The sequence below is a fragment of the Hylaeus anthracinus genome, unplaced genomic scaffold (assembly GCF_026225885.1).
Source record: "Hylaeus anthracinus isolate JK02 unplaced genomic scaffold, UHH_iyHylAnth1.0_haploid 11978, whole genome shotgun sequence".
Lineage (NCBI taxonomy): Eukaryota > Metazoa > Arthropoda > Insecta > Hymenoptera > Colletidae > Hylaeus > Hylaeus anthracinus.
This window is the reverse complement of record NW_026534326.1, coordinates 3,763,492-3,776,155: the sequence shown is the minus strand read 5'-3', so window position 1 is coordinate 3,776,155 and position 12,664 is coordinate 3,763,492. Positions and strand designations below refer to the sequence as shown.

Here is a 12,664-nt window from a genome sequence, read left to right as displayed (position 1 = left end):
GATAACACTGACCAATTAGAGCACGCGAATACCGTTGGAGCGCTCTGATTGGTCGATGTTTTCTGTTAATATCTCCTCAACGAAGCCTCGAACAACATTTTCGCTAAGGAAAAAGTTGTTCCAAATCACCTCCGCTCTGTATATACAGGGTGTCTCAAAAATGTTGGAAGTCCTTGAATAGGGTGGTTCAGGAGGTGATTTGAAACAACTTTTTCCTTAGCGAAAATGTTGTCCGATGCTTCGTTGAGGAGATATTAACAGAAAACCCCGACCAATCAGAGCGCGCTAGGCGACCGCCCTCCGCTGGCATACTCGCGCTCTGATTGGTCGGGGTTTTCTGTTAATATCTCCTCAACGAAGCCTCGGACAACATTTTCGCTAAGGAAAAAGTTGTTTCAAATCACTTTCCGAACCACCTCTTTCAAGGACCTCCAAGATTTTTGGGACACCCTGTATATACCTCTAACAGGGCGCCACGATAATCTTGCCAGGGGCGCCAATATTGCTAAAACCGACCCTGCAAGATATCGGACTGAACCGGGAATCACAGTACTACTGTTCTGACTATTTATAAAAAAATCCCAAGCTTTCGCACGCCGCTTGATTCGGACAAACGAAAAACGCGTCACGATACCTCCCGAAGGCGCCCGAAAAACGGCGAACACATTGAAACATAACCTTCCTTCATTTATCTATCCATTTATATACAATAAATTTATTTGTAAATATCAAATGTATGTATCATTTAATTAAAAAATATATCAAGTGTATCAAATATATCAAGTATATTCATGTATGTATATGTGTACTGAAAACTTTATTTATGTATATGAAACCTATGATTCAATTTGGACAATTTCTTTGATAGATATAGAGGTTAGGAATGCTAATGGTGGACTGTCTGTATGTGTGAAACAAAGATCAGACGCCATTAAATGTAGCCAAGTGCCAGATCGCTTTCGATAATTCAAACTATGCTAACGAGCATCCCTTAAAATTATTTGGCCTTAAACTCGGTGTTCCTCGTTTATTCATGCCAAGTTCAGAATCTACTGCCAACGTAGATAACATCGCCGGTCTATATAGTATTTATAACTCCGGCGCCTTCGAATGGCCTACGCCAGAATTTTCCAAAGTGTCGCAAATTACACTCACGTGGTAATGGGAATTCCGTGTAGACAGTATGTACATTAACAGTAGTCAATATTGCCACTGCCACCAAAAATTGCTCCAAACCTACTCAGACAGTATTTCTGTGCAGACAGTATCTAAATTAACAGTATTCGATCACAAAAGTATTTAATCACAAAAACCGCGTACTATACTTTATCATTTACTCCTTTAGATGATCCTTTCGTACCAAAATAATTTTAAAAGACATAACTACCCTTAACCTCACCCACCCAAAACCACTATTTAAAATTCTCTTCTATCGCCTTATTACTTTCAGCAAAAAAAAAAAAAAGAAATAATGACACCAATAATTTTCTAATCTCGCTAAAGAAAATAGTACATCTAAAGAATCAATCTTCCTTGCTTCGAGCAACAACACACCAGGGACCACCGATCCTGGGAGGAATTAATCGGAAATTAATAGGAAATGTCTTATGAATAGACTCACCCTCGAAATGCGTAGCGGTTGATGCAGGTCATGTCCACCGTGCATACGGAACCCCCACGGGGAGCCCCCGAACAGGGTGACTTCTCTCGCACTCATCACGTCTCCCTCGCCACGTTTCAGCAACCACTCACTACCGTTTCACTTGCACTGACTTGCACGCGAGACGCGAGTAACTTACTGACGTAGACGTCACGCCGATTACACTCGGTTGCAAACCGATGAACGACGTCGTAATCGACGTTTCGCGATGTAAACTCGCCGATCACGCATTAACTCTTCACTTCTACGGCGAATCGGTCGCATCTCTATTTACCGACACAAATGTCGACCGTCGAAAACAGCACGCTTCGAGGCTCGTTGGAAACACGTATTGGACATTAGTCGATACATTGATAGCATTATCGGGCATCGTTAATGAAACGATGAAGGAAAACTGTGTTCGTTTATGAATCTTAATTTATGAATCTTAATAAACGGAGAAGACGGTGATCATCCGACGCGACGTGCACGATCAATGAATAATGTTAAGAAGACGACAGCGCAGACGACGGACGCAATTACGAGCGCCGAACGGCAACGCGACGCTCACTCGTCAGTGGCTCGCGATACACTGACGGTGCATCCCCTCTCACGATCGTCTGCGAGCCACCCTCGCTTACCATCCTGTCAAACCCACCCGTTGAGCACGCGTGCCCTCCCCACTCATTTCCCAAAGCCAAGATCAACGTTTCCTAACTTACTGTTCGAATTCGTTTCGGTGAACCACTTGTGGCTTATGGTTCGTACGCCTTGCACGCATGTTTTCGCACTTTACCGACCGGGTAGTCGATTAATTGATTTTTTGACTCACCGTCCGGTAACTGCTATGGTAACTAGCAAGTATTTGTTACTTTCAATTGAAATGTTAACACTTTACCGGCCGGTAGCGGTTCAATTTTTGCAGAAATAAAGTTCATGAGAACGTAATCATAGTGGCCTTTTCCATTTTGGCCTGAAAACGATTTTAAGGGTGGAAACACACCGGAGATAATTCCGACTTATACAGGGTGTCCCAAAAATGTTGTAATACCTCGAAAGGGATGATTCGGGAGGTAATTTGAAACAAATTTTTCCTTAGCGAAAATGTTGTCAGAGGCTTCGTTGAGGAGATATTAACAGAAAACCCCGGACCACACAGAGCGCGAGTATGCCAGCGGAGGGCGGTCGCCTAGCGCGTAGCCTACGCCTACCGCGGGCGCTCCACCGGCATACTCGCGCTCTGATTGGTCCGAGGTTTTCCGTTAATATCTCCTTAACGTAGCCTCGGACAACATTTTCGCTAAGGAAAAAGCTGTTTCAAATCACCTCCCGAACCACCCCTTTCAAGGATTTCCAACATTTTTAGGACACCCTGTATAAAAAAAATATGAGCTAGCGAAGAAGATACAGTAATGTCTCGTTAAATGCACAAGCTCGGAACTGACCTTGTACGACTAACGTGGACATCGTGTATTCTTTGATGTTTGTCGATGACCGTAGAACGCAGACAAGGACAGGGAGTGAAGGAAGAGGATGGAACGAAAACACCGAGGTATGTCAATGAAACAATGTAATGCAACGATGAAACCTTTTTTATTATTAACGTTTTTGATGTAAATTTTTTACCATCTTATCGCTAACATTTTTTTTATTAAAACGAGACCAAACACGACGTAATTCGCAACATATTTACTTGTAACAATTTATTACGTATCATTTATCGTAGAGTACTAACTACAACAAGATAAATGGTAAATATCGTCCGAATTATATCGTGTTTGGTGTCATTTTAAATAGAAAAATGTCAGGAATGTGATGGTCAAAGTTTTACAACAAAAAAATGAATAATAAAAATGTTTCACCGTTGCATTACATTGTCTCAACGATATACCTTGGTGTTTTCGCTCCGTCCTCTTCTTTATTCGCTGTCCTTCTCTACGTTAAAAGCTCGTCAGCAAATATCAGAAGATATCCGATCATGTAAACACTGCTCGACGATCGAACTCCTCGACCCCTGAAGGGGTATACCCTCCAGTGGTGGGGATAGTTTCTGTGCATTTATAGAGATTTTACAGTATTTCTCATATCACTTTAACTCTCTCCTTCTTTTTCGAATTACAGTAAAGTCTCCATAAATGCACAAACTCGGGACTGATTTGGTGCATTTATGGTAGACTTCACTGTATTTCTCATGACACATTAACTCTCACCTTCCTTTTCGAATCACAGTAAAGTCTCCATAAATGCACAAGTTCAGTCCCGAGTTTGTGCATTTATGGAGACTTCACTGTATTTCTCATGACACGTTAACTCTCTCCTTCTTTTTCGAATTACAGTAAAGTCTCCATAAATGCAGAAATATCTCTGCCATAAATGCACAGAAACCATCTCCAACATACTGGGACCTCCGGCGTGGACATTCTATGTACGTCCCTGGGACGTCCGATGTGGACATTCCTAGAACGTTCTCTGTAAAATCGAGATTTAAAAAAAAATTAAATTTCAATTTTATATATTTTCTTTTATTTGATGGTAGATTTTAGTTAACTGTATTTATTTCTTGTAACTGGATTCCATGAAAAACGACGACGAGAACAAAAATCTTTCAATTTTTATTTACCTCTGGCGGGATTCGAACTCACGATTTTCGAATTAGAACCACAACCTACTTCCTCACTTACCCACAAACGACTTTGCTAAACCGACTCATATTTTAGGCTTATATAGTGACTCGCATTAATATTCAGATACTTTTTAAAATACAATTCCTTCTTTTGAAATTGGTCTAAATGACTTGAACTTTTTTTTGAAAAGTTAGAAGAATTAATTTACTAGGTAATTCTGAATAGTTCCAAATATTACATACATATCGCATCTCATATGTACAACAAATATTGTATTCCTAATATTGAATAAACATTTTGTTTTACATGTTCAAACATATATACTGTTGCGAATATTAGATAAATATGTGTTTTGTCTACGGAAAAAAATATTCTGTTGCGAATATTAAATAATGATTGTATACCCAGATAGCACAGGAACAGGAACGTCTTATGTACGTACATGGGACGTCCGGTGCTATCTGGGATTGTTTCACTGATATACTTTGGTGTTTTCGCTCCGTCCTCTTCTTTATTCGCTGTCCTTCTCTACGTTAAAAGCTCGTCACCAAATATCAGAGAATACACGATCATGTAAACACTGTTCGGCGATCGAACTCCTCGACCCCTCAAGGGATATACCGTGCATTTATCGTAGACAAATTTGTGCGCCTAACGTGACCTTATTGTACATAGATAGAAAATATATTATTGAAAATAATAATGAATATTCTTATAAAGAAGCTAGGTATATAAGTAAGCACTTATCATAGACAAATTTAATAGCTAGTTAATAGTTAATAGCTCTGAAACCATAAAAGACATAAAAAAATGTTTGATACAAAATTTAATGGTTTTTAACATACTGTAACACTTTAACATACTGTGGGAAGAAATTTAAAAAAGGAATGATTTTTAATAATATTTCACTACCCGCTACATAAAAATTGTGTTTGCAATAATTGCAATTGTGTAGATATTCTCGTACTGTACAACTTTCGTCTAACCAATTTTGTTCTATCTGGTGCAAAATTCGAGTTATCATGCAATATACTATACAAAGTGTACCAGAACTCCTGTAAAACCCGGAAATTGATGGTAGCTGACACGATTCTGAACAACATTTTTTAATTACATTAGTTTACAACCAAAATGTACATTAATGTACATTGAATTCAATGCCACAATTTTTTTCTTATGTATTTGGGCCTTGGCTTTTTTTTAAATGAATTTTTGAATTTTTTTCGATTTTTTCTGAAATACCTTCATAAAAAAATTCAAAAATTCATATAAAAGAAACCTATCCATAGACAAATTTTTCATTGCAATTTTCGAGTTTAGCAGGCCAAAATACATATTAAAAAAATTGTGGCATCAAACTACCATTTTTATGTATCAAACTACATAAAAAAAAAAACTAATGAAAGGGAAAATATATTAAAAGATTAATATTGTATATTAATAACAGAGTACAAAATGATGACCTTATACATATATCAATATCTTATTTGTAATCATCGGAATCTTATACATGTAATAACTATTACAAACAGTTTAACATTATCCACTTCCTATATTGCGGATGAACTGTTTTCGAATATATACTTTGATTCCTGCTTAAATACAACACTCGATACTCTGGCACAATTCAACTTGTTTCATCGCAAAAACAGTAAACACATCGGAAATATTAAAAAACAAAATATTCAAGCACCTTTAGGAAAACTACTTATCATACGTTATTGTTTACAAATATAAAAATGAGTACTACCTCTTATAACTATTGTTTTTGTATGTTTTAGAATTTTCTTACATATAAAACTTTGTCAATAGCTGTTTGCTATTAGCATTTATCACGTTAATGTGTTAAATGACTCGCTGGTCCCTCAGAACACCTGTTCAACTTTTTGACATCAGTGAAAGGCGAGGATTTTTAACTCTCGATTATAAACGTTATCGTTTACATGTACACCGTCTATCACTAGATTACAAAGGAAACAAAAAGATTTAAACAAAAAGTTCAGTGCCAGACTGCAAGAACAGGTATTAGCGTGTTCACCTTTAGCTGTCAGAATTAAATATTGCCTATAAGTCTCTAGAGATAATAAGAAATCGAAAATGAATGTTACGAAAGAGAAATAAAATATATTCTTCCACATAATGTAAAAATTCATAACGTAAATATTTTATTTAATAAAAGAAAAAGAAAATAGTCATAAATATGAAGAGCTTAATATTCATTATATTAAACATAATTTAAAACTTATTCTTCATTTTCTACATTTTTAGACTTCCAAGAATTGTACGCTTCTTTCAAAACCAAATATGCCTTCGATTCTCTATAATTTTCCTTCGCTTTCTTTTTCTGGATGGCCACACTGGAGTTTTCATTAGGTATAGTTTTAATTGTATTACATACTAAATTCTTGTTGTCCTTAATAAATTCTGCGATATTCATTAAAAGTGTATTCTTATTATCTCTTTTCGACGCTTTATACTTGCTACGTTTTATACGCAAATAACTTTTATTGTTTTCCTTTTCGAAGATATTAATACTGGATGCAGTGATCCATTTCATGCCATCTATAAAATCATTTCTGCCACTTTGATAATTAGAAGCAGCTCGCAGAGTTGCTTTGTCTTTCACATCCGAAGGGCAACGATAATAAAATTTTTTATCGTCCCGTTCATTTTCCATGTATTCAGTCACTATCAAACTTAAAAGATCCGTATCGGCGTGCATTTTGTGAATAGCTGACTCGCGAGTTATGCAACAAAGGCCAGCATAAACGGAGTTAATTGTAATGTTAGCCTTAACGCTAGAATTAATGCAAAGTTCTACATCTTTGTCAACTGTACTCCCTAAAGCAGCGTGATACGTTGACGTGTATATACGCAAAGGGAATTGCATTAATTTTGCATTCTCGTTAGACCCGTACAATAACCATTTACGAAACGCCGGTAGAACCTGATAATAATTAAGGTAACAACGTTCAATCTTTTGTTGATTACATAATTTGTTACTTATGGGACGAATAAGAAGAGACTCGAGTCGATTGTTTTCATAAACCATTCCTTCTAGGCATACAAAAGTGTGCTTGCCATTTTCAGCTATGTGGATATATTTACAACCAATTACCAAAAGTAAACCGGGAAAGAATTTATGTGGCTGGTTTCTTGGGGTGGTTAATGGCATTAAAATGGTACTGCCTCCTTGATCTTTAGGCGTGTAAAACGGCTCTATTACGTATTGCATCTTCAAAGATTCGAGATGGTCTATGTAACGGTACAAACGTGCTGTGAGGTCGCAATGACACTGAGCCATGTAAACAGTATCGAAACGCTCCTCGGCGAAATATTTTGGTCGGAAAAGACAGTACAATAAGTAACGGAAATCAAAACGCAGCGGAATATCTTCCGTGTGACTGTAGCTCTCTAACGTTTCACGTAAACGCGATAGTTTATTTACGAAATCACGGTCAGGCGATCGCATGTTTTTGGTTAAATCGTCTATCATCAGATCAGATAGTGTATTGGCAAAGAAGAAATTATTTCTACCGTGAAATCGAGATCTGGGCATAGGACCAGGTTGTAATTTATCTCCGGCGATAATTAATTGTGTATTCTTTTGAAGTGCCACTATGTATAATAAAAGTAACATAATTGGTGAAGCTACGGTATATGTGTCTAAAACAATAACGTTTATCATGTGACTGACATAGGCATAGCTTTTCGAGTATTGAAGCACTTTATAAAGTAGGTCAATATTGTTCTTACTATCCATATTAAACATATGGATTGCAGAATTATAAGACAAACTAAAGTTACGCATGTTATATGAGATATAAGTGTATCCTTCGATTTGCTTTGAAACCATTTCACTTGCTTGATCTCTTCTAAAAGTGACGAAGTGTACTGGTTTGTCAGAATTAAAATTTGTTTTCGCCAAGAGAGATAACATAAAAGTTTTGCCTGTTCCACTTGGAGTATCGATTAGGATAACCTTGTTTTCCTGAAGAGAATCGAGTACTCGAAAGTATGCATTCCGTTGATCAGGATTTAGTTGCTCAACTGTAAAAGTATTAAATTCAGGGTCACCATCAATTGTTACATTTTTCAGTAGCATCAAATGAGAATACAATAGACTCTAAAGAGATTGTAACATAATTTTATACAACGTGCACATATTAACTATATGGTAGTCTACTGTAAGAGAAAATGTTATTATCGTATTCATTAATACCAATTTAAAAAAAAACATTTCTCTACCTGTACAAACACTGTCACTCATCATTGCGCCTTTTTCCACTTTGAATTACTTTCTAAAATGTAACCGCTGGAGTATCTGTGTTTTATATCTCTGATATGGAAGGCTATAAGCCTGTAATCATAGAAAAAAATAGTTATCAATACACAATCTATCATAGTAATGCTTATATATTTATCGTTGAATTTTTTTTATCATTTAGTTTCTACATATTACTAGAACAATGATTAATAATCACTAATGAATCATACGATAAGAGAAATATCCAAAATATACGGTTCATACTTGATTCTAGTCATTACTAGATTGCGGATCTTTATGCAAAATAAAATATTCGCGAACGTTTCTATAAAAATTGAACCTAAATAGGAATTTATTTTATTCTGCACATGAACTTTACTTTCAATCTTTTTTATATTCTTGCATATTGTTTGCATTTTGTAGTTTCTTGCACATTCAAATTTTCTATGAATGCACAAAGATCCACAGTCTATTCATTACTAATGTGACTCCACAACTTACGTACAGGGATGGGCGAAACCCTAGGCTTCGAATAAATCTGAGGTTTATTGATGTGTTTGTCTCGTTTCTTTCTCCGGAAAATGTTCATTTTCGAAACGAGACAAGCATATCGGCAAATTAGATTTATTCAAAACCTAGGGTTTTACCCATCGCTGCTTACATATAATAATTGATAATAATGCATAATAGTTACGAGAGAGAAATTGAACTAATTTGCTTGAATTACATGTACATACTGATATGTATATACTGACTCTGTTACATGAATATTAGTTATTTTTTAGTTAGTTACAGAAAAGGTACTACAAACACAATAATAGTCTATCCAATGTTATAGAATTTTTTGAAATTTTATAAAATATGTACTTCATTACACTTTCGCAGTTTTATTGGTAAAAAGTATTTCAAGCTGTTCTTTTGTATAAAAAACATTTATTATTAAATTACTATTTATACTAATACTAAATACTAATACTAAAATACTATTAAAAATTAATTGAAAATAAAAATAAATATTTTGTATGATAAAATTAATGAATATTAATTGCACAATTAAAAAATGATGGATATTTGTCGAAATTCGAATGGAATATTCCTAATATAACTAATTATAATATAATTAGTAACGATTTTATGCTATTAATTACTATCAATAATAATCGTAATTTAAAATTAATAATTTCACAAATACTAACTGTTGTATGTTTACATATACGATTACCTTTTCAAAGAGACTGAAAACGATAACGATATTTCACATTTGTATCCAAGCCAACACGCCCTTGAAAATTCTTGCAAACGTTGCACCTACAATAACGAGGTAGTTCATGTTACAAAATTATTTTATAATAACGATAATATATTAGCAAAGTCGATGTTACATACAAGAAATTTTTACTTGGTATGGCAGATTTCCGCAAACGTCTGTTGACGGTTTCCCAATGTACTGCGAAAAATAAACAAGGACAAACCAAGATCTACGTGCAGGGTTCCCCGTGCTCAATTTCATCGTACAGTCAATACAAACGATTCCGTCCATGCATGTACGCGCGAAAGGCGCTAGACGCGTTACGATCTCTGATTGGTAGTTGGCGATCAATGATAGCGTGTTCCACCAATGGAAACTCGAGACGTACTGAAAAGGTCTAAAAATAACCAGGACATCCCAACACTGACATCACTACTTTTGCAGGTATTTCTTTATTGTTGACAGAATCTTTTTATTGTCCCGGAAATTACCGCAGTGATATGACACATATTATTGATATCGTTGAACAAATCGTTCGATAAGGCTACGTATCGTTAGGATGCAATTCAATTTTTGCTTTTCTTTCAATTTGTACGTAACATGATTTATTCGAAAAATCTGTTTTATCTATGATTTTAACAAAGATTAGACGAAAACGCAACAATATTTTTAAACAATGAAGATTCTTTATCGAACATAATGCTCTCAAACAAAAACATTCCCACGCGGCTAATAGCTGTTAGATAGACAGCTATACACACGATGTAATTTTTGTTTTGATACAAATCGGTTATTCCAGTATCCTGAATGGTAAGAAAAGGATATTTAAAAAATTTTTTTTGTATGTAGTACAGCAGGTTTATTTTGTTTGGGTTTGAATAATGCTAATAAAATGATATTTGTATGACGAACACTACCAGGGCCGGTTCTAGCAATATTGGCGCCCTGGGCAATACTATCACGGCGCCCCTTCAAGGGTATATACAGGCTGTCCCAAAAGTTTTGTAACATCTTGAAAGGGGTGGTTCAGGAGGTGATTTGAAACAACTTTATTCTTAGCGAAAATGTTGTCCGAGGCTTTTCTTTGGGGAGGAAAGGGACCAAGGGAACATTTCTTGTAATTGTATATAAACCTAAAGATTGAGTTAATATTAGAGAAACATGTATAATTTGAACGAATAGTTAAATAACAACTTACAGCAAAAGAAAAACAACTTAGATTGTACATACATACTCATGGCGCCCCGGGCGGTTGCACGGTCGTGCCCTCTCCTAACGCGGTCCTGAACATTATGTAGAATGAATAGAGTAACATGAATCTGCTTAGGCAGAAGCATATACAGTTACAAGCAACAAGGAGGGATTGATTTCGAAGAATACGTGGAGTTTGATAACCACAGCTGTGTCTCAAGACGGCATGATCATGAACGAAAAATTGCTCACAATGATTAACAAAAATAAATTTTAAATATTATTTCAATTATATTTAAAGATGTAATTAATTTTTTAAATATTGCGATTTTAACAACGACAACTACATACTTTATCAAATTAATCGTTTATGAAGACGAAGTATTGCTTAATAGTTATTAATGTTATTATAATAATAAATAATGTATATATTAATATATATTAATATTATTTGATTAATATTATATAATATAATAAATAATATATTGATGGCGATTGCCACAAAATTCAATAAAAATTTTGATTCGAGTGGCCCAACAAAATTGGAGAGCAAATGGGAAATCCTTAATTTGTTCTTTTTATACAATTTAATTTTTAGGTAAAGGAAAACATATGTTTGCGTGAAATTAATTTTTTGTAAGTTAATATTTGTGTCGCGAAAATATAATGGCTTCAAAAATATTGGAAGAGATAATTATCACTTTAAAGTTCACTAAAAAGTATTTTTTTGGGAAAGTGTGCAATTTTCGAGGTAAAATAATAGCTTATTGAATAAATGAGTTTATTTAAAGATAAATGAAAGCGACGAATAATCTTCGATGAATAATCGTTGATTTTACGAATTAACAATACTTTTACGTTTCCAATGCACTCGATCTAATCTACGCTTGGCTTCTTATCGAACAATGAGCTGCAATAATTCTTTAGAATTTCAACTTCCTTCGCGCATAAAAACATTGCATCATTCGTACCCAACAAATTCTACGTCGTTGTAACCAGGGTCGGATTTAGCAATATTGGCGCCCCGGGCAAGATTATCGTGGCGCCTCTTCAGGGACTTAACATTTTTAGGAAAAGAAGACAAGGTAATATATATATAATAATATCAAACGATGAATTTGTAGCTAGATTGTAAAGATTGTTAAACTAGGGACAGCGGACTGCGACGCCCCCAAAAATCTGACGCATCGTTTTCGAAATATTTCAATGTCTTCAGATAAAATGACCACCCTGTATAGTCGTATACATCGACGTCATAACACAAGAGTCGAGAACTATGACACCATGATTGTTCGACTTGCAAAAACAGAGATGACGTAATTAGAGCAACACGTCACGCTCAAGTATAAATATGGCGTAGGGCGGTGCCATGTGTCATCAGTTCGATCGATAATTATTCCTACAATGCTACAAATAATATTGATACCTGCATGAATCGATCATTTAGTCTCGACCATTTTTTACGCGAATCAACTTTGTCCGCTCTACGTTATGCTTTACTTTTCGAAAATTATTCGTATCACATCCGCAAGACATGTTGAGTAGAAAGGAGAAGGAAGTTATACAGGGTGTCCAAAAAGGTTGGAGATCCTTGAAAGGGGTGATTCTGGGGGTGATTTGAAACAACTTTTTCCTTAGCGAGAATGTTGTCTGAAGCTTCGTTAGGGAGATATTAAGGGAAAACACTGGCCAAT

General features: G+C 35.3%; 2 protein-coding genes across 2 annotated transcripts in view; both read right to left on the bottom strand.

The window, feature by feature from the left end:
• Positions 1-2,250, bottom strand: part of LOC128896830 (uncharacterized) — a 204,818-nt gene extending 202,568 nt beyond the window's left edge. Inside the window, exon 1 of the mRNA XM_054160351.1 lies at positions 1,622-2,250. Within this exon, the coding sequence (XP_054016326.1) occupies positions 1,622-1,717 (96 nt within the window). The 5' untranslated portion in view covers positions 1,718-2,250. The remainder of the gene's footprint in view (positions 1-1,621) is intronic.
• Positions 2,251-6,405: 4,155 nt separating this feature from the next.
• On the bottom strand, positions 6,406-10,036 carry LOC128896802 (uncharacterized). Its single transcript, XM_054160289.1, has 4 exons — positions 9,917-10,036; positions 9,753-9,838; positions 8,512-8,623; positions 6,406-8,313 (listed from the first exon to the last, which is right to left on the bottom strand). The coding sequence occupies exons 3-4, from the start codon at positions 8,534-8,536 to the stop codon at positions 6,506-6,508; spliced, it is 1,833 nt and encodes a 610-aa protein (XP_054016264.1). The 5' UTR covers positions 8,537-8,623; positions 9,753-9,838; positions 9,917-10,036; the 3' UTR covers positions 6,406-6,505.
• Positions 10,037-12,664: the final 2,628 nt, after the last annotated feature.